This window comes from Phoca vitulina, unplaced genomic scaffold (assembly GCF_004348235.1).
Source record: "Phoca vitulina isolate PV1807 unplaced genomic scaffold, GSC_HSeal_1.0 scaffold1, whole genome shotgun sequence".
Classification (NCBI taxonomy): domain Eukaryota; kingdom Metazoa; phylum Chordata; class Mammalia; order Carnivora; family Phocidae; genus Phoca; species Phoca vitulina.
In genome coordinates this window covers 65,912,788-65,935,481 of record NW_022589704.1, presented here as the reverse complement: position 1 = coordinate 65,935,481, position 22,694 = coordinate 65,912,788, and the positions used below count along the sequence as shown (strand labels likewise).

General features: G+C 40.2%; 1 protein-coding gene and 1 pseudogene across 7 annotated transcripts in view; one reads left to right on the top strand and one right to left on the bottom strand.

Moving 5' to 3' along the window:
* Positions 1-11,308, bottom strand: part of COBLL1 (cordon-bleu WH2 repeat protein like 1) — a 159,085-nt gene extending 147,777 nt beyond the window's left edge. For 4 of the 7 annotated variants that reach the window (XM_032409219.1, XM_032409225.1, XM_032409232.1 and 1 more), the window contains exons 1-2: positions 11,231-11,308; positions 10,404-10,521 (exon numbers count right to left, since the gene is read on the bottom strand). In XM_032409219.1, coding sequence (XP_032265110.1) covers positions 10,404-10,521; positions 11,231-11,240 — 128 coding nt within the window. In that variant the 5' untranslated portion in view covers positions 11,241-11,308. Of the gene's footprint in view, positions 1-10,403; positions 10,695-10,981; positions 11,082-11,230 lie in introns of those variants that run through there. The other 3 variants (XM_032409244.1, XM_032409242.1, XM_032409239.1) reach the window with 3 other exon arrangements.
* A 9,665-nt stretch (positions 11,309-20,973) lies between these two features.
* LOC116630858 lies at positions 20,974-22,435 on the top strand (annotated as a pseudogene).
* Positions 22,436-22,694: the final 259 nt, after the last annotated feature.

Genomic DNA, 22,694 nt, shown 5'->3' with positions numbered 1-22,694 from the left:
AAATTGCTTCTTGACAGGAAATCTTATGAAATTCCCTGTGAAGATCAACAGATGGTAAAAGATGGAATTAAATAGCCATCAATGTACTGCTCCCCAGCCTCCTAAGCTGTGTATGCCTTCAGCAAGCCCATCATTTCTTAGTATCCCATGGCTGTTCTTTTAATACCAACAGTGTCTTGGTGTTCAAACCATTCCAATTATCTGTGTGGTTCCAGAAACTTGGTCTCTACCTTGCCTAAGTTTAACTAATCCAAATCCGTGATAGTCAAATATTGATCACCACCAACTTGATGTGCTCAATATCTGGAAGAATACAAAAAATAAATGGTTTGGTTTACCAAAAATAATAGCAAATTTCATTCAACACCTTCAGGTAACTCTTAGAATTGCCACTAATCTGAGCTTGCATAATCTGCTTAGTGTCCTAAATCACTATGATTCACAAAAAAATGAAAATCCCTAAGTGGTGCATCCCCAACTTATATACGAAATCCTGAATTTGATTAGAAAAACTCTAGGGATGCCTGGGTGGCTCACTCAGTCGGTTAAGCATCTGCCTTCAGTTCAGGTCATGGTCCCAGGGTACTGGGATGGAGCCCTGCACTGGGCTCCCTGCTCAGCAGGAAGCCTGCTTCTCCCTCTCCTCTGCCACTCCCCCTGCTTGTGCTCTGTCAAATAAATAAAATCTTAAAAAAAAAAAAAAGAAGAAAAACTCTAAAAACGCTCATTAGTAAATTCAAGTCTATACCACTTATAACTACCAAGTTAGTTGGAAACATGTTCCTAGGCTTCACAAGGATACCAGCACAAACTTCAGGACTAAATTTTCTCAGCATCATCTAAGAATGAATTTCCTATGTTTTTCTACATACACACAGGATCACAGATGATTAGACATAAGTTAGACGTTGCTCCTTTCAGACAAGGTTGTATTTCAAAAATGATATATGGTAAACTGGAGTAAATTACAGGTTGGAATAAGTTCTAGATAAAAATTTGTCCCAATTAAAATGTGAGGGGAAAATCAGTCTATTTCCCCTTTCAGAGCACTCATGTTTTTCATTCAAATGAAGTCATACCTAACTTTCCTACAGGAGGAAATGTTCACAGGTAATAAAACTATTACCTACCCTCTTTCAGAGAAAGAGGAAACTGAAGATAGAAGGCTGGTAGCATGGGATCACAACATAAAATTTAAAAAATTAGTTTATTTTCATACGCTAAAATTCTTTTCTGCCACCTCCAGCTTTGCTCTCCTAAAGCAGAGCAAAAAGATACTCATTTGAAATTAAAGCATCTAGCTGCTTTCTGGGAATGGACATCTTAAATAAAAGTGAAGACTGGAAGAAACCATGCCCATAATCTAGTAGGCACTTCACTCAGGAGTTTTGCTGTCAGCAAATGACCAAATCATGAACGCCCGAGAATATGGGGGCTGCCTGAGACCAGGAGGTCCTTTAAGACAGTCACCCTGTCTCTTTCCTATTAAAGCAGTGATACTTGACTGGCAGGCATAAAAGAACAAGAGAGAAACTAAGGGTTGCTCCTCTCTCTGACATTTCCACTTTAGCACAAGGGAAATAATAAATTCAGCAGCTCTTATAATTATCTTGACCACTGTTGATTTAATTTGTCCTAGAAACTACAGCATGTCCATTAGACATGGGAATGGTAGGGTGGTAGCCATGTTCCGATTTAGCAACTCAATTTCCTGTTTTTCCAACAGATCTGAACTGATACACAACTGTAGCAGCTGTTAAAATTCTGGCTCCTGTCACCACTACTCCCCTTGGGGGTCATCTCATATTTCCTCACTTCCATTTCTCCAGAAATAATAGCATGTGTGCATGTGCATGCAGGTTAGAGAGATGAAAATCCTCAAGGACTGGTGATAAATGTCCCATTTAGGTTTCAGCATCTTAACTCTACTTCCTTATAAATATATCTTGGTATAAGTGCATAAGCTGTAATATTAGGCTACAAAGTAAAATGTTATAATTTTAAAAAGTACAGTGGAATGCATACCTTGGTGTTAATCCTCCAAAATTAATCACACTGAAAAACAAAGCACTTTTTCCAACGACACTACCATTTTAAAAATACATTCTGATGTCACTGGCCTTCAACCCTGTTTAAAGTCAACCTAACCATATCATGGACCTAAAACTATTATAATTCAGGTGCTTTTTCAACCCCACTTCAAAGGGCCGCCTCTGACTAACTTTTGTTATTTTCACAAGTCAATCCCCCTCCCCCCAAAATATGGCATTTCACTCTTAATTCTGTCCAAAGTAATTTTCTACAAGTCTGAGGCAATTACAGAAGAAAACCTCTCTCCTATTAACCCAGACAGTAGGAGTCGCCATTATCAGCGGTTTCGCTTTGGGCAGTTTCGGTTGCCAGCGGTCAGCAGACGACACCCCCCTTCTGAGGAATCCTCACAAGGGTCAGTTGTAGCCTCACCCTGCGTCACAGGGCCTGCGTCACAGGGCCTGCGTCACAGGGCCTGCGTCACAGGGCCTGCGTCACCCACCTCGCTTCACCTCCTCAGGGAGGCGTTCTCTCATCCACGTCATCACTGGAAGGGTGAGTACAGTCCCGTATTTTGGGGGGGGGGGGGATAAAGAGTGCACGCATGAGCACATGCGGGAGTGAGAGAGACCAACCATATTCACATAACTTTTATTACATATTATATAATGTGGTGTCTCTCCCCATCGGATGGGGGCCCCCAAATGTGGGGCGAGGATCAAGTGGAAGCCAGTGGCTGGGCGCGGTGAAAGAATTCACCTGAGGCAGAACAAAGGAGAAAGTTTACTGAATAGCAGCAAGGGAGCCTCGGGCAGGACAGCCAGGGAGAGACTGACTGCAAGAAGGCAAGGGGTAGGGGCAGCTTTTAAAGAGGGAAAGTGAGGAAGTTTGGGGATGTACGGAATTTTCCCTTTCTGGTAACTGTGCCAGGTTGTAAGTAGCCCATTGGTTAGTTAGGGCCTATGGCTATTTTGAGGTGGGTCCCCTGCAGGGCCTGTCTGTATTCAGCCAAGCGGTCTCTCTGGACCCGCTCTACATTCCATTGCTCCAACCTGTTGCCCAAAAGTGCCCGCTACATATAACTGTTATGACTGTTCTATTTTATGATTAGTTATGTGGTTAATCTCTTACTGTGCCCACCTTGTAAATTAAACTTTATCACAGGTGTGTATGCGTAGGGGGGAAAAAACGGTGTGTATATATAGGGTTCGGTACTATCCCCAGTTTCAGGCATCCACTGGGGGCTGGAACATATGGAACATACCCCCCATGGAAAAAGGAGGGGGAGGAAGACTACAGTACTTTATGTATAATTGTTTACATTATCTCTGAAGCTCTAATTTCAATGCGCAGAGTATTTCTAACAGGGAGAGAACAAGAGTAACCAGGGAGAATTAAAAGGAGGGATTCTGAAGCAATTCTTCTCCCTGTTTCCCTAGCATCTCCATTGTCACCACCTCATAACCACAAGCCTGAAAGCCTTAATGGGGCTCTATTTTTTCTCTGAAGAGTGGGCAGTTAAGAAACCGACCTGACTCAGTAGTATATGTGCTCTCCTCCCACAAAATTTCTGAAGGCCTGTTTCTGAGCAATATCCCAGAGTTATATAGCATGAAAAAGCATGGATATAATCAGGATATTGCCCAACATAGGGCACAACACATATTGGAAACCCAAATACCTTAATTTATTGCCAATGAAACCTGGAAATTCTGACCTTCGTAAGGATTTATCGCGATTTAAAATGTATTAAAACTTACAAATAGTACCAAGTTTTCAGCATTCTAGGAGTTGAGCTTAATAGACTTTTTCTCCTGCCTTGGCATTCTTTGCTGTCTTAATCCTGAGATGACCATCCCAATTAAAGTACTTTGTCAAATTACTCCACATTTCAACTCTACAGCTTTGTTTATGTGTAAAGCCATTAAGTAGTTTTAACTTATTTACATTTATAAACAGCATTGTGAACTTAAACTATATTAAAATAATAATAAATTACCCACGCTCACTCCATTATTTTTTCTTAAGACTAGTCAGTCTTTAAGAAGCTCTTCCAAGGGATTCATTCCTCAGATATGGAAGTTTGTATGCAAAACTGAAGACATTTGGCCCTTTATAAATAGTCCTGGGAAACTTCTTTCTCCCATACTTTTAGTTTATTTTTACTGTAACAGATGGGGGAAAAATTTAGCAAAGCAGTCATTAAAAAAAAAAAAAAGCCTTACAACAACTATCATACTAATGTTAGAACACTAAAAGCTTACAGATATGAAATATCTTTCACAACAAACAAAAACACTTGCTAGAAATTATAAAGGCAGTTTGACTTAACTCATAAAGTAGGTATAAACTCAAAGACCTAGATAGGAACTCTTTCAGCTTTGTTCCTAAACATCTTAACTATGTAGTAGTCATTTTTCATGAAAGTATCTCCAGCACAGAAGTTTAGAACTTCTCTTTAAAATATATTCCAGGGCGCCTGGGTGGCTCAGTTGGTTAAGCGACTGCCTTCGGCTCAGGTCATGATCCTGTAATCCCAGGATCAAGTCCCGCATCGGACTCCCTGCCCAGCAGGGAGTCTGCTTCTCCCTCTGACCCTCCCCCTTCTCATGTGCTCTCTCTCTCTCATTCTCTCTCTCAAATAAATAGAATATTTAAAAAATAAAAATAAAAATAAATAAAATATATTCCAATATCATATGTTAAAATTCTGCAATGCTTGCCAAGGGACCACGCCTGTCTTCACTTAAAAAAAAAAAAAATCAATCACTAATCACCACTCTGCAAAATCTCTTACTATAAGATATATTTTGTTATATGCAAACAGAACATTAATCATTAATCATTTTGTTCCAATTTCTATCTAAGTTTAATACTTAAAAGTCATCCTGCCAGTAAATAAACTTGAATTAAATAATAATCACTACTTCATTTATCGATTTCATAAGTTAGGCCAAGAGGGTCAGCAAACTTTATATATGGCCAAGGTAAATATTTTTAGCTTTGCAGGCCATATGATCTCTGTCTGGACCATTCAGCTATAATGAGAAAGCAGTCATAGACAATAGGCAAATGAGCGGGTATGGCTGTGTGCCAGTAAAACTCTACAGAAACAGAGGATAAGAGAATAATATCTAGAATATATACAAAACTCCTAAAATTCAACCAAAAAAGCAAACGCAACTAAAAAATAGGCAAAGAACTTAGACATTTCTCAAAAGAAGATATGCAAATAAACAATAAGGACATGAAATGATGCTCAACATCAGTAATCACTAGGAAAATGCAAGTCAAAACTACAATGAGATACCACCTCACACTCACTAGGATGGCTACTATTTAAAAAAAAAATAACAGGGGCGCCTGGGTGGCTCAGTCGTTAAGCGTCTGCCTTCGGCTCAGGTCATGATCCCAGGGTCCTGGGATCGAGTCCCACATCGGGCTCCCTGCTCGGCGGGAGGCCTGCTTCTCCCTCTCCCACTCCCCCTGCTTGCGTTCCTGCTCTCGCTATCTCTCTGTCAAATAAATAAATAAAATCTTTAAAAAAAAATAAAAAAAATAAAAATAAAAAAATAAAAAATAAAAAATAAAAAATAAAAAAAAAATAACAAACAGGAAGCATCAAGGGTTGGCAACCCTTGTGCGCTGTTGTTGGAATGTTAAAGTAGTACAACCAATATAGAAAAGAGTATGGTTGCCCTCAAAAAATTAGAAATAGCATTACCATTTGATCCAGCAATTCTACTTCAAAAGAACTGAAAGCAGGGTCTTAAAAAGATATCTGTATACCCATGTTCCTAGCAGTATTCACAATAGCTAAAATAAGGAAGCAACCCAGTGTCCATCCACAGATAAGCACAATGTAGAATATTATTCAGCCCTAAAAAAGAAATTATGATATATGCTACAATATGAACTTTGAGAACATTATGCTAAGTGAAATAAGCCAATCACAAAAAAAAAAAAAAAAAATAGAGACTGTTTGATTCCACTTATACAAGCTACCTAGAGTGGTCAAAATCACAGAGACAGAAAGTAGAATGATGGCTGCCAGGGGATGGGGGGAGAGAGGAGGGGGAGCTATGTTTAACAGGTATGAAGTTTCAGTTCTACATGATGAAAAAAGAGTTCTGGAAATGGACGGTGGCAATGGCTGTACAACAATATGAATGTACCACTGAACTGTACACTTAAAAATGTTTAAGATAAATCTTGTTATATGCATTTTACCAACAACAACAAATTACAATTAAAACCAAATAGGTGAATTTCAGCCTTCTGGACTTACTTTGCTTGGCCATAGTTTGCTGATCAGAGTTAAGCTATTATATATTAAGCTTGAAGCATAAACATAATGTTTTAAAGCTAACATGAAAGTACCATTTCTATACTAACATCATGTTCTTTTCCTGCAGACTTAAGAGAGTTTCTTTGGTAAAGCTCTTAACATCAGCAGCCAATCTCCTAGTGATTAGAAAACGTGTTTTATATAACGTAAGGGCTCCCAAGTTTTGACTAATTAAATGAAAGCAGTTGTCTCAATAACATGAAGCGTGTATTATATAAATACACCTGGCATTTCAATACTGTAATAAGGTCATAACATTATTCAATATCCTCTAACACATTTAGAGGAAATTAGACTTTGGACAAAAAGTTATAATATTACCTTAATTTCATTTTTTTTATTTGGTAATCAAAAATTCCTAATTTGAAAGTATACTATAAATTTAATAGCCACCTAATAGCAAAAATAAGTAGTTTGTCATATGACAAAAGAAGGCTGTCAGTTAACTATGTGTTATATCATCCCGAACACATGAAAATGTTCAATATTTTGAAGACATAAACCAAACATTTAAGTTCCTTTTAAATCCTAGGCATTGGGGTTTTTCATATGCATTAGAATTTGTAGGAGTTTTTAAACATATAAACATGATTTTTAAAAGAGTCAGGGCAAGACATTTATAAAGCCACTCTAAATAAAAATACTTTGGCCATTCAGAGTAATCCATAGTGGCAAACATTGGGTGCCAACATGCCTACTGAGGAAGAGCACAGGAATGGGGATCAGATCTTGTTTTTGTTACTCTTTCATCACTTAAAGTTGTGTGGCTCTGAGTTTGTTAGTTTAGCTCTCAGAGCCTCGGTTTCCACAAGTGCAAAGTGGCGTTAATATACTTCCTCAGAAAGGAGTAGCAATTTTTTTTAGATATTACTATAAAGCACCTAAATGGAATCTTTAAAGAAGCAAACTAAAGCTGGAAGTGAGGATCCTGAGTTGCCTAAAAATGATTAATAGCAACCCCTATTCCATTTATGGCTTCACCTCCATCTCAGATGTTGACACTTAATCAATGGTTCTCAGATCTGATAGCACACTACAATCACTGAAGCAGCATTTAAAACCTCTCCACAGCTTGTCCCAGCATAGGCCAAATAAAATCAGAATCGGTAGCAGGTGTGAGACCATGGGTGTTAGTTTTAAAGATCCCTAGGTAATTCTCATGTTGCAACCTCAGCTAAGATAGTCAACTTCTAAGTAATCAGTGTTAGCTAACAAGAATTCAGTTTATACAATCAGTAAAATTTTAGAGCCAGCAGTGCATCCAAATAATAGCTTAAAAAAGTAGCTGCTAAATCATTTAATTTTTTCTATGCCTGCAATGAACTCCATAGCTCCAAAGCTGCAAAATTATAAAGTAGGTTTTTTACCCCGGTCTATTCCTAAAAATTTGTTTCAGAATCAAAACATTAAGGTCCCTCAAAGCAAGGTTAACTACATTTAGTTTTGACATTTAAATTTCAATAAATTAAAAAACAAAGGGGGGGCTATCTGTTCAGGGCAAGTAAAAAACACAAGTAGTAGTAGTTCTGAAGATAATGTACCCAAATTGACTCTTTGAAATTTATATGTATCTTACAGTGGTCAGTTAAAGATTAAAAAAAAAAAAAAAAAATGCAATGAACTAGGCAACCAAAGTCCTGAGTTTCCTTTAGGTTTTGCCACTCATTTGTTCTGGGACATCAGCAAAGTCACTCAGTGTCTCCAGGCTTCAGATTCTCATTTGTAAAATATAGAGTTGCACTAGATTTCTTTAAAATGACCTGTTACAACAATGTAAAACTTGGAAAATTACAGAGGGATTCCTTACAGCAGGGATATCCAAGGAGGACTAAACTAGGCCTCATAGGTTATTAGAGTGATGAGTCATGGTTTAATTAGTTTTATAGTAAGGAATTTACTTCCCAAACCCAATAATTTATTGTAACACTTTGAGATTGCTCCCTGCCACCTCCCATAAACCCATATCTAGGATACTTCTTTCCCCACAATTAAATCATGTTTAACGTTTTGGGATTGAGAAAAAGAACAAAAGCAATACTGTACTGAATATTCAACAAATATAACAGGCACTTGGGATATGCCAAGGGACAAGATAGAAAAGTGAAAGATGACATTTTTTTTGTTTATACTTTGCAGATATTGATCACTTCTCTAAATAGAATGTAAGGTAAAATGATACAGCCAGGGTGTTACTCTAGATAGGATGTTGAAGCATTTTTGCAGATGTCCCACCTTAAATTTGGAGAGAGGGTCAAATTCCTTAAAAGTATTTTCTTCATAGTTGAAGAATTAGATAAAGTAGTTTTGTACATTTTCAAGAATGTATCCGCTTAAGCTTTAAATTCTCAAAAGTGAAATCTGAAGTCATGCTTATCATTAGATAGCTCTTTCCACTCCTTCATCCCAAAGCCATCTGATCTCACCTATTTTACTCAAAAGTACTGATTTCTGAACACTAGTAAGTATATTTCGTGTATATGCATATGCTGTCGTTTTTTAATTGTCCCTTAACTTAATACATTTTCAAATCCACCGGTTTAATACTATCTTATTTTGTGGCACTCAAATACATTTCTGTATTCCTGAAAGTTTCATCTTCAATTTACATATCTCGGCTGTTCCATTTAGAGGCCCATGCTTTGATGATTAAGATCTTTCTACCAATACATTTCTTTACTCACACATCCTGATGCGAGAATAAATGGAAGAATATATAATACTGAACAATGAAAACACTGGGAAAATAGGAACGGAAGTCAAGAGTAACAGGGCTATTTGCAGAGGGGAGAAGACAATTCGAACAAATGAAAGAATTCATACACTACATGTTTCCTCTACGTAAGCATTATGCTAAATATCTTTTATATTAGTCATGTTGCTTTGAGACTTTTCCATGTTTCCTCTAGACAACTGCCAATGTTCGCATGGTCTCTGATGAATAAACATGCTGTGACTTGCTTCTAAGGAAACGCCTGTCATGTTCCAGGGAAAAATGACTTCTCTACTCTTCAGTCAGGGAAACTGCACAACTCTCATTCATTAGTTACAAAGTCGATTTTTCCTTAACGTTTCTTTTCTGGAATATTTGTGTTCTCTTTAGGGCATTAGAGCCTTCAGATTAACTATCACAAAAGAAACTGAGTTGGGGGAACATGTGTAGGAAAAGTTACACTACATCAAAGCGGTTCCCACTTCAGAAGCTCAAAGAGCGCCCAAACAGCCTTCACTGTTTACCAAGACGAAGGTTATCTTCAGGGTCTCCCCATCTCTTGCAGAACTACCTGTTCTCATTACTGTTTACCCAAACGCTTAGCAAGGTGATTATTAGCATATCTGGCAGGAAGACATGCTTCATTTAATATTAACTCACCATGTGACAGCCCCTTCCCCTCCAATCTCTCTTCAAACACGTGAGGACACAAAAGAAAGTATGGTTGTTTGCAGTCTGACTTTGCGCTACGCTTTGGCACCAGCAATTGGCCACAGGCACGCACACCCCCAATCAGAGGCGCTCACCCTGCCGGGTCCCGGAACTGTCATGCGGGCTGACAGCTGGTACGCCCTCCCGCGGCCCTCCACCGCTCGCAGAAAGCCCCTTCCTTACAGTCACTTTGACACTGCTCACCTGCCTGGGCCTCAGCCCTCAGCCAAAGAAACTTTCTTCCCCCTTCCCAAGAGCTCACATACAGGTATCGTCCGCCGCTCTTCCAGAGCGCCAAACAAGGGGCTCTTTGTTACAATTTTTGCTCCAGGACTTCTCACCCAATTCCTAGCATTCAGCTGCCCTTCGGCAACTCAGAGCAGCCCCAGCAGAAAAGCAATCAAAACTACCATATCCCTTCGCCCCCGCGCTCGGGCGGCCTCCAAGGAGGCCGGGAGGAAGCAGCCTCCTCGGCTGCCAATCCCGCCGCCAGTGAGTCAGGCAGCTGACAGGGCAGCGAGTTGCCAGCCAGGTAAACGCGCTGCGGCGGCCTTGCTGCCCTCGCCCTCCCGGGAGAACTTCGGCGCGGCGCTCTAGGCTTACCGGGTTGGGGCGGCGGGAGGCGTGGGCGCCGCCAGGGCGTCCTGCGAGCGCGGGGTTCGGCTGTCCATCGCCCTGCGGGGCGCGGCGCGGACTCCAGTTCCGAGGCGGCGTGTCACTACTAAAGTAGGAGAGGCCGGCTGGTCAGGGCGGGACGCGCGCTACCGGAGGCCTGAGCGGGGCGGGCCGCGCGTCAAGAGCCCACCCGAGCCCCCAGCCCCGGGCCGGTCGGCCTCCGGGTGCGCTCCCACCTGCGGGCCGAGGCTCCCAGCCCGCGAGGCCCCCCGCCTCAGGTCCTAGTGGCCGCCCGCTGCTGCGGCGGCGGAAGGCGGCGCTGCAGCCCCCGCCCCGTGGGGCTTACTGGGTAGCCATTTGGCGCCTCTTGGGGCGGGAGAGGAGCTGCCCAGGCTGGAAGGAGGAGAAGAAGGGCAAGAAGCGAGGCTCACAAGCACCGCCGCCACTCCGGCAGCGCGTCTCCGGGCTCCCCTGGCCGAGTTTGCACAAACAAAACGCCCTGGGAAAACTTTTCGCGAAGAAAAGTTGGGAGGGCTAATTCCTCTTTTCCCACCCAGGGCTCCTACTTTCTTTTCAGAAGGAGACAGTGGCTCGCCTGTTCTTTCCCGCGGCTTCCTCTCCCACTCTTCCCTCCCCCGGACCGCGCGCTCGTAGTTGGCCTCTCAAGCCGGGGCTTGAAGGAGTAGAGCGCGGCAGCCTCTCCCAGCCTCAGCCCCGCGCGGGCCGGGCCGAGGCAGCGCCTCCCCCTGCCTTGCGGGCGGGGTGGCTGGCCCTCACCGGGCGCCGCGGGGCCTTCCCCTAGCCGGCTCACTCACCCTGCCCCATTTCCCTGCCCAGAGCCCCGGAGCTCGCCGCCACCTCCGCCGGTCGGCCACCCAAAAGTGGTGACGAGGCTCGGTGGCATCGGAGCGAGAGAGGCAGTGAGCCGGAGACAAAAACGGGCGGGGGTGGGCGAGAACCGGGTAGGAATTTCCCTCCCACCCGATTTCGGGTCTTTGGGGTTCGGCTGGGGGAGCGGAACGGAAAGGAAACTCCCGTACAGAGAGTTCCCATTCCCATCGCTAGGGCGTCGCTTCGGGAAGCCCGGCGCGCGGGAGCCGAACAGGTGGGGAGGAAGGGAGGGTACCTGCCCTGCGAGGACCGGAGGGGAGGACCTGGGCTGCCGCGGAAGTGCGGGGAGAAACTCGCCCAACTGGGCCTGCAGCTCGCTCTCCCTGTGGTACGACCTTCCACATCCAGGGCGGTTTGTTTCTTTTGCCCCCCCCCCCCCCCCCCCCGCCAACTTGACCTCTAAGGTTGCTATTCGTTTAAAAGCGCACCTGTGACACTGATTTTTCTAATCGGTGGCAGGTTTAAGCTTGCCCTGTCTTCAGAGGCGTGTTTCTTTCTTTCTTTCTTTCTTTTTAAGCATATAACAGCTGTGACATGAGGACTGGAAAATAATGTCTGATGATAATCTATTAACTAAGAACAAATGATCGATTTTATTCACCTCTTGGAAATTTTACAGGAATAAAAGAATCACAGACGCAGCTGCGTGCTTGTTTATACATTTTAGTTCCCATGCGCCTGCTCTGTAGATGGTTCTTTACACCTGACAAATAGGTATATTTGCATATCTTGTATATTATAAATGCCAATTGTAAGGTGCAAGCCATTTTTGATGGGCCCAAAGGCTTGCTTTCAGAAAAATAACGTGAAATTAAGAAATTAACCTCAGACTACAGTTTAAGAATAAAAATATTTCAGTGAACTATTGCAGAGACTAGGTGAAAGCATGGTAAAGGAGGACTCTTATGATATTAGCATCATGTAACAAATCTGTGTTGGCCACTTCACCTCAGTGATAGGATAACGTTTGACAGATGGTAAAAATTAAACTGATATGTAAAACTAAGTCTTGACTAAATGCTCCTTAGTATGTAAGCATTGTAGCAATCAAAAAGATTGCTGAAACTAACATACTAAATACCTAGCAATATGCCATTTGTCTGTTATGGGCACTCATTACTATGTATTCCTTTCTGTGCATAATACATTCCTTTCAATGTATCTTTACATAGGAAAAGGGGGGGAAAAGTAGCTTATTTAGATAATGAAACCGAATCAGAAAAAGTTGCATTTTAATATTTTACCTGATTTAAATATTAATCAATTAAATTAAATATGTCTGGCTTTTAGTCTCTAAATAAGGTTAAACAATTTCATGAATTAATCATGCCTCTAAATGACTAACTTTTACAGTTGCTTGCACAGACAGTAATGCAAGCATTGAGTAACAGTGAAACTAGTCTATTGACTTTCGATCACAAAAATCAAAATTAAACTTTAATTAGTTTCGATCTTAATTTATGACATGCTAATAAATATTGACTCCGTTAGTCTAACCTGAAACATCAAACATTTTCATAACGTTTCAGTGATCACCAATTTTTCCTGTCCTCCTAGTTTTAGGCGTAGGTAGGATTACACTCTCCGCCCCACTGAAATTAGGTAGAGCGATGTAATTTGTTTTAGGAAGTAAATGTGAACAGACATGAAACGTTTCATTTCCTGGTGGAATCACTGAAGGGCCAGTGCTTGACTCTATGCTCTCTTTCCTAGCTGCTGCAATCGTGGAATTGAGTATTAAGATGGAAGGGCACGGGACTGAAGTATCCTGGAGGCATTCCAGGCATTACTTAGCCTTCCTTAGGTATAATCATGGTTGACAACTTTCCGAATCACTAATAGGCTAGACCTGATGTTCTTTTCATATGGTACTAACCTACACTCCCTAGAGTCTGCTAGTTACATACATAGTTCATTAGCAAAACAGTAATCACAGTTGCTATAAACTACCTCCTCCCAATCCTTTCCTCTGGTTATGCTCAACTATTGCAAAATTACCCAAGTTTCCAAGATTTTGGTAAATTTATCTCTGGAAATCTCCCTCCCTTCATTCCATCCAACCATTTTTAATGCGTGTACTTAGGTATTTTCTCTTCTGAAAGACCTCCTGACTACATGGGTAGAATTAGCACTTCCCTTTCTTAGCCCCAGTAAATTCTGTTAGGTGGGGCCTGGGCCCCATGATATTTTTAGTTTTCAGTTACACAATAATGGGGTGTGTAGTGGGGGTGAACTTAAGGGTCCATGTCTCATCCTTTGCAACCTGAAAGGATTGCCCAGAACACTGAACGCTCTTTGCAGCTATCTGTGGAATGAATAAAGGAGTGAAGAAATCCTTTAAGACTCCATTCCTTGGGCACCTGGGTGGCTCAGTTGGTTGAGCGACTGCCTTCGGCTCAGGTCATGATCCTAGAGTCCCACATCGGGCTCCCTGCTCAGCAGGGAGTCTGCTTCCCCTGACCCTTTCCCCTCTCATGCTCTCTCTCTCTATCTCATTCTCTCTCTCAAATAAATAAATAAAATCTTTAAAAAAAAAAAAGACTCCATTCCTCAGTGAAATTTTAAGAGGCAGGTGGAAACTTAAATCAGGACAGGTGTTTTCAATTTTAAATAACTGTTAGACCATTTTAAATGGAACAGATGGTGAGTTTGTCCCTTTTGGGAGAGACTTATTCTCCACATGGTTAGCTACCTGATGGGGTTAGTTTCAAAATCACCAGGTAGAAAGAAGATCCATTTAGCTATATATCTCTTTGAATGATAGTTTAGGTTTCAGATTTCTGCTTGGAGAGTATTGAAATGGAGAAAGGTTTACATACTTAATAAATACGTATGTGCTCATATAAAAAGCAAACAACACTGTATAAAGTGGGCAATGTAAAAATTATTGGAGAAATAGAATTGGAGTTTGTCTAAATATTTTGTAAACTATTTGGGACAATGAAAAACTTTTTAATATTTAAGTATGTTTAAATATTCGAGTATAAGTGCCACTGAATAGATTTATTTAAAACAAAAATCAGGGGCGCCTGGGTGGCTCAGTCGTTAAGCGTCTGCCTTCGGCTCAGGTCATGATCCCAGGGTCCTGGGATCCAGCCCCGCATAGGGCTCCCTGCTCTGCGGGAAGCCTGCTTCTCCCTCTCCCACTCCCCCTGCTTGTGTTCCCTCTCTTGCTGTGTCTCTCTCTGTCAAATAAATAAAATCTTTAAAAAAAACAAAAAAAATCATACTTCAGAGGTGATAAATATCTTCGTGTGCACTTCACTTTAGCATAGTATAACCTAAAGAAAGTGCTTATTTTATGTCTTACTAGATTGTGTATGTGTGTGCATGTGTGTGAGGTTTTTTTTTTTTTTTAAAGATTTTATTTATTTGACAGAGAGAAAGAGAGCACAAGTAGGCAGAACAGCAGGGAGAGGGAGAGGAAGAAGCAGGCTCTCCACCGAGCAGGGAGCCCGACGTGGGGCTCGATCCCAGGACCCTGGGATCATGACCTGAGCCGAAGGCAGCCGCTTAACCGACTGAGCCACCCAGGTGCCCCTGTATGTGAGGTTTTATATAGCAAGATCAGAGATGTTGGAAGGTAGTATTCAATTTTAATGAACCTCTTCAGACTCTGTATCTCAGAGAAGCCCCTTAATCTCAGGCAAGCATGTCTTTATTATTATTATTATTGTCTTTTTTTTAAGATTTTATTTATTTATTTGACAGAGAGAGACACAGCGAGAGAGGGAACACAAGCAGGGGGAGTAGAAGAGGGAGAAGCAGGCTTCCCGCAGAGCAGGGAGCCCGATGCGGGGCTGGATCCCAGGACCCTGGGATCATGACCTGAGCCGAAGGCAGACGCTTAACGACTGAGCCACCCAGGCGCCCCTATTATTAAGGTCTTTATGAGAGTTTATTGATGACAACAGAGAGCTAAGTCAGGCTCATGGCTTTATTCCCAAGTCTGGAATATATACATTATAGTTTATTATCATTTTATCTTCTTATCGTGTTCTTATAATTTAGAGTACTCCTACTGACTTAAAACATAGTGTTGTTAGAAGTCAGTGTCTTCCATATAAATACTCCATGAGAGAGCTTTATCCTAAAGTACCCAAATCTTTTTTTTTTCCTCTGGCAGCCAGGACTCTTTGACAGGTTTTCTACTTAGTCACCACTGTCTCTATCTTTACCATTGGCATAACTGCTTTTCCTTCTTCTCTTATTTATCATCTTATTTTAATGCCTTTCATTTTCAAACTGCCCAGTAATTGTTTCAAAGGTGAAAATAAATTCTATATATATATATAATGTTTAAGATTTTATTTATTTATTTGAAAGAGAGAGAGCACAAGCGGGGGGGGCACTCTGCTCTGAAGACAGAAATATATTTGCAAGAATTTGTGAAAAATGATTAAATTTTTAAGTGATTGTGTGTTTGTCTAATGTCTAATGTATGTAAAACTTACAGATTAGTTTTGTCCATTGAAATTACTTCTGGAGCAATTGTTAATTACATTTATTTAAAAGCAAAACAGGGGGGCGCCTGGGTGGCTTAGTCGTTAAGTGTCTGCCTTTGGCTCAGGTCATGATCCCAGGGTCCTGGAATGCAGCCCCGCATCAGACTCCCTGCTCGGTGGGAAGCCTGCTTCTCCCTCTCCTACTCTCTCTGCTTGTGTTCCCTCTCTAGCTGTCTCTCTCTCTCTGTGTCAAATAAATAAATAAAATCTTTAAAAAAAAAAGCAAAACAGGGGTACCTGGCTGGCTCAGTCCATGGAACATGCAACTCTTGATCTCAAGGTCGTGATTTCAAGCCCCACACTGGCTGTAGAGCTTACTTAAAAAAAAATTAAAAGCATATACAATAACTAAAGGTTGTATTGTTTATGTAGTTTTTAATAACCATGGTAATCATAGCCATTTTTATTTGTAAAGAATGCTCATAAAATTTATAGTATGTGAAATAAGTAACATACTCAAATGAAATGGTAAATAATGATTATATTTTTAAGTGTTTAATACATATTTCCTATTTAAGTATTGTAGTCCACACGTATGGTTTTGGAGGGTACTTGCGTGTGGAGGATGTTATATTTTTTATAGGTTTTTTTATACTAGTAAACAGAAGAGGTCATATTTGGCTATACCATTTCCAAAATATCAGTAAATCCATTTTTCTTCTATGAAGTTTAACATTTACTTGTATCAGAGTTTAAAGAAAATAAGAATAGTACTATTTATAGAATAAAGTGTAAATTGTGCTTTTCATGGCCTTATGTTTGGAATTATAATTATATTATCATTTATATCATTTATCTTTTGGGGGGGTCATTAATATGCAAGCATTCTAGAGACTGTAAGTACCGAAATAAAATAATAATAATAATAATAAATAATAAAAATAATAATTATCAATAATAATAATAAAATAAATTTAAAAATAATAAAATTAAAAAATTAAAATACCAAAATAAATATGATTTCTTGTCAATTTTATTATATTTTATCTTTCAAAATTTAGAAAATCTCTGTATATTTTCTTAGCATAGAATTTCCAAGTAGATTATATATTTATGAATTAAATTTTGAATAAAAGGAGTATTTATTGAATATCTGAAATACCTAGCATTGAGTTTGAGAAACAAAGATGGCAAAGATACTGCCTCTGCCCTGGAGGGGCTGACAGACCACTAGGTTCATCAGTAATATTTTTGTGGGACTCAATCAAGTGAAAATCTAAAGAAAATTGGTCAATAGTCATTTGTAGGATCCCTACCTCTCTTCCAATAGATAAAATAAAACATTTTTTTCAAACCTAATTATCAAAAGAAGAAATACCTGAGTTTAGTATGCTATGGCTCTTATAAATGGCACTATATTTCTATAATATCATATATATTTCTAAGCAAAGACTCTTATTAACATGCACACATTCCAGGATAGAAGTGAGGCCTCTGGAAACATGCATGGTCATGCAGACATGTAAAATATTTCGTACTATAGGCATGCAGGAGGGCAGAGTTTTCAGTGCCCATCCAAATTCCAAGCTACAGATTCTGCTATATCAACACCAAGTTTTCTAAAATCCATTTTCTTACTCCCTCTCTAAGATGTCTTTTTGTCAAAATGAATTTCTGTTTCTAGATTCTATAATTCTGTTATTAGCAGTAATTGTCTAACTCATTGGAAAACAGTGAGCCCTTTTATGTTGTTAAAGTATCAGCTCTGTTTGAAAGACAATTATCATATGATCTCACTTATATTTGGAATTTAAGAAACAAAACAGGATCATAGGGGGAGAGAGGAAAAAATAAAACTAAGACGAAATCAGAGAGGGAGACAAAACATATAAGACTCTTAATCATAGGAAGCAGGCTGAGGGTTGCTGGAAGGGAGGGCGGTGGGGGATGGGGTAGCTGGGTGATGGACATTAAGGAGGGCACGTGATGTAATGAGTACTGGATATATTATATAAGATTGATGAATCACTGACCCCTACCTCAGAAGCCAATAATACATTATATGTTAATTAATTGAATTTAAAAAATGGAAAAAGAAATTAAAAGTTCAAAATAAAAGTATCAGCTCTGTTAAAATTAACCTTGTGATTTATAATTTTTTTTAAGATTTTATTTATTTATTTGACAGAGAGAGACATAGCGAGAGAGGGATCACAAGCAGGGGAGTGGGAGAGGGAGAAGCAGGCTTCCCGCTGAGCAGGGAGCCCGATGTGGGGCTGGATCCCAGGACCCTGGGATCATGACCTGAGCCGAAGGCAGACGCTTAACCGACTGAGCCATTCAGGCGCCCCATGATTTATAATTTAAACACCATTCTTATATGGATGTTTTCTCCCTTTTCTTAAAAAACAAAAATAGGCTAAGGACAAAAAAGTAAATTTAATTATATCTTAATATTGCCTATTGAATTGTAACTATAGATGGGAGCTACTTTTCTCCCTTAAGGAGCTTCGTAAGCCCTTAAATACTTGTCGGTTTCCATATATCTCAAAATGTACAACTTTGACCGAGGCAGCCACTGACTCTGGCTTTCCAGACATAAAACCTAACAAGTCTCAGCATATTTCATTCTGCCAGGAGCTCCTCATCCAACTCCTCTGCCTTTTCTCTTGAGAGGCTGAGCATGTGTGTGGTTAACTAAGTACCACAGCAGTTAAGAGCTCAGGCTCTGGAGCCAGACAGACTTGGGTTCACATCCCTGGCTTGGCTACTCCCTATCTGGGTAACATTAGAAGAGTTACTGTTTCTGGGAAAGAATAAGCATTCAGTGAAGGCAAAATAAGCATCCAGTAAGGGTGATGGAAACCCTTAAAGAATGGGAGCCACTTTTGTCTTGGTTAAGGCCTAGTCTGCAAAGCAGAACTCTTCCCGCTTCACACTGGGAGCTTCTGGATTTTTGTGCCTGTGATGACCTTGGTCAAGTCATTCAACTATTGAATCTTCACTTCCTTATCTCTGTAATGAGTCTCAGTCTCCATCTTGATTACTTGAGTAATCAAGTTCATTGCATTAAAAACTATTGAATTTATGTATACGGACTATTAATAACAAAACTTCATGTTGTAACAACTTGGAAAGTGCTTTCTTTCACTGAGTCTAGTTTGAGTCCTTTAAGAGTTTGCAGAGATATCTCTATTTTACAGTTCTGCAAATTGAAGCAAATGACTTGCCTGAGGACTCAATACTAGTGAAGTGGCAAAATGAGGAGCAAAAGTTATTTTTTGCTGTTTTATTATTTTTAGTAACATTACAGTTACCTTGCTGCAAGGGGTTAGTCCACAGAAAATTACTATTATATAAATATCATGCTGAATATCCTTTCCCATCTCTGAATCCTAGGTCAAAGGTACTGGCTACCTAAACCTGCCTTGTCCCAAAAGACCTACTTTAGTTTGGGGAGACTTTGAGACTGTGAATGTTTCCAGTTTCATCCAAGAAATATGAAGGTCAGAAAAGCAAAACACAAAAATTTAAAGATGATCAGAAATTCAGATGCATTCTGGAGTGAGCTACCCTTGACCTAAATTAATTACACTGTATATTTCCCTCTACTTACAAGATAAATAAAAAAAAAATTACCTGGGAATATCAAAGGCAGCCAGTCAAGGAAAATAACTCACAAACTATATATTTGGAATATGGATGGTATGATGGAAAGAGCACACTACTAAAAGTCCAAGTAAAGTAATAGAAATTACTATATCTAGCACATATCAGGTATAGTTTTTTTCATTTTTTGATCATTAATTATTGGCTATTTTAACTATTTTGCGCTGGTGACTGTGGTAGAAGTGGAAAAATGTGATAGGAAACAGAAAAGGGTGGAATTATAAACTGTATATATGTGAGTGTATCAACTTTGAGTCCTTTTTATATGTTAATGGAGAAAATAATACCTATTTCATTAACAGACTGAACAGAATGTCTAGCACATCGAGGGTACTCAGGCAGCTTTGACCATACAAGTCTAAGTCTGAATTAAAAAGGTACTCAAAGGTTGATTTTAAAGTAGGGTATCCAGGGATGCCTGGGTTGCTCAGTAGGTTAAGCAACTGCCTTGGGCTCAGGTCCTGATCCCAGGGTCCTGGAATGGAGTCCTGCATCGGGGCTCCCTGCTCCGTGGGGGGCCTGCTTCTCCCTCTGACATTCCCTCTGCCACTCCCACTGCTCGTGCTCTAAAATCTTAAAAAAAAAAAAAAAAAGTACTCCAAAAAAAAGGTAGTAGAAGGAGCTATGCAGATCACTGTTGACTAAAATATTTTCTTCTGGGTATATAGCATTTATCAGACATTATAAGATACTTAGGTAGAAGATTATTTGCATAAGGTGATTTTCTTTGGTGTGTTTTTGTATGATTATGTATTTATAGGAGCTACTGTATAAATTCAGTTAGTATATATTTTCTAGATCTGTATTTACAGTTTTCTGTTGTAATAAATAAGGTGGATAACTTGAGTCAACAAGAACAAATATTCTCATACAGAGATCTGGGAATATACTAAGTAAATAATGTATAGTTATCTTTGGAATAAAAACATGAAAATGGAATTAAGATGTTCTTTCCAAGGGTGCGAAGGATTGATATACAACCGTATCAGTTTTAACCTCTGAATTCCCTGACTGCATGGGAACTATTTATGACTATCAGTGACCTTTTATTTGGAATGTTACTAAAACATAGTTTTATGTCAGGCAATTATGAGGCTACTTTCTATATATTTTGATTTGGATTAAGTGTTGCCTCATAGCTGCAGGCATGATTCTTGTGCATGTTATAAATTTTGCAATCTGTCAATGCTATAGAACAAGCTGAGCTATTGCTAACACTATTTCAACACCCAAGAGCTTCCTTCCAATTCTTTCTGAAATATCTCACTTTTTGTTTTTTTAAAGCTTTTTTTTTTTAAAGATTTTTTATTTATTTATTTGACAGAGAGAGAGACACAGCGAGAGAGGGAACACAAGAAGGGGGAGTGGGAGAGGGAGAAGCAGGCTTCCCGCGGAGCAGGGAGCCCGATGCGGGGCTCGATCCCAGGACCCCGGGATCACGACCTGAGCCGAAGGCAGACGCTTAACGACTGAGCCACCCAGGCGCCCCTCACTTTTTGTTTTTTTATAATGTTAGAGGAAGTTGAGGAATTTAAAAAGTGAGTTGGTAGAACATGCTAATGGTAGTTTTGGAATACAATCCTTCCATTTGTGAGTTCTGTGCTTCAAATGATATTGGCTGTAAAAGTCTAGCAAAAAACCCAGTAAGTTACCTAGTTATTTCAGCATTAGCATGTCGTTAAACTTCAAAGTCAAGGCAATTCAGTGAAGTTAGTCATTTTACAGTTACAGTTTTATTAGTGGGAATTTATAATCCCCATATCTGAAGGAAAGTTTGGAAAATAATTTCATAACTTTTAGTTTCTTCATCAATAAGACAGTGATAAATTGCTTTGATATTCTAGAGTTGGAAAGTTTGAATTATGAATAATAACACAAATGATTGTACTGTATAAAAAAGTCTGTCACAGATAGGAATTATACGATGTTAAATCTGAGAAAGAACCATCCATTACATTTATTGGAAAACAGAGACTTATAAATAGGATTGTCAGGGAGCCTGGGTGGTTCAGTAATTAAGCTCCTGCCTTTGGCTCAGGTTATGGTCCCAGGGATGGAGTCCACATCAGGCTCCCTGCTCTGTGGGGAGCCTGCTTCTCCCTATACCCCTCCCACCCCACTCGTGCTCTCTCTCGCTATCTCTCGCTCTCAAGTAAATAAATAAATCTTTAAAAAAAAATAGGATTGTCAGATTTAGTAAATAAAAATACAGGATGCCCAGGGGCAGGACTTCCGCCGGCGCGAGGGTCAGGATCTTCAGCCTGGGTCATCCTTCGCACCTGCACTTGTCTGCGGCTGGGATGCTGCCTCTGCGGCGCTGCATGATGCTCAGGCTGGGCTTGACTGGGGCTTGACTCCGTGCCAGACGCACCCCCACGCCCCGACAGTGCGTGCAGACCTTTGGACTACTCTGTGTGCACATGGGCCTAGTGCAGCTGCGACGCTCTGCACACCCAGGAGGACAAAACTTTTGTTGAATTACTGAATGATGAAATTAAAGAGGAAAAGAAGATACAGAGCATTAAGTCCCTTCCCAAGATGTCTGGAGGTTGGGAGCTGGAAGTGAATGGGACAGAAGCTGAATTATTGGAGAAAGTTGCCAGAGAAAAGATCACTGCCTCTTTCAACATTCACAAGAGCATCCTGCCAACATTTGATGGGGAGGAGGAGCCCAGAAGATGAGGTTGGGCTAGAAGAGGAGGACAAAAGTGACATTTTCTCTATCAGGAAAATGAACTTTCAGTCCATTGGCGAGTCTGCGTGAAAGGACACTCAACGCCAATTCCATGACCTAAGCCTTATATGACCACCTGATGGATTTCTTGGCAGACTGAGGGGTGGATTAACACTTCTGCAGATGAGTTATTGGAGCTCAGCACAGCCCTGGAGCACCAGGAATACATTACTTTTCTCATAGATCTCAAAAGTTTTGTCAAGAGCCAGTTTAGAGCACACAAAGACATTGAACATCTTAAATTTATGGCAGGCCTTGCCCAGGGAACAGACCGACTCTGAAATCAGTCACACACATGCTTTGAGATGGTTTTCAGCCTAACATCCTGGAAAATAATCCAAACTTAAAAAATTTCCGTTGCCCTCTTATTTACTATTCATTTACTTCTTCTGTACCCATCTGTTATTCCTAGATGTTTGTATAACATAGTAATGGACAATAAAATTGGTTTATCTCCTCAAAAAACAAAAAAACAAAAACACCAGGATACCAAGTTAAATTTGAGTTTCAGGTAACAGTGAATAATTTTTGGCATAAGTA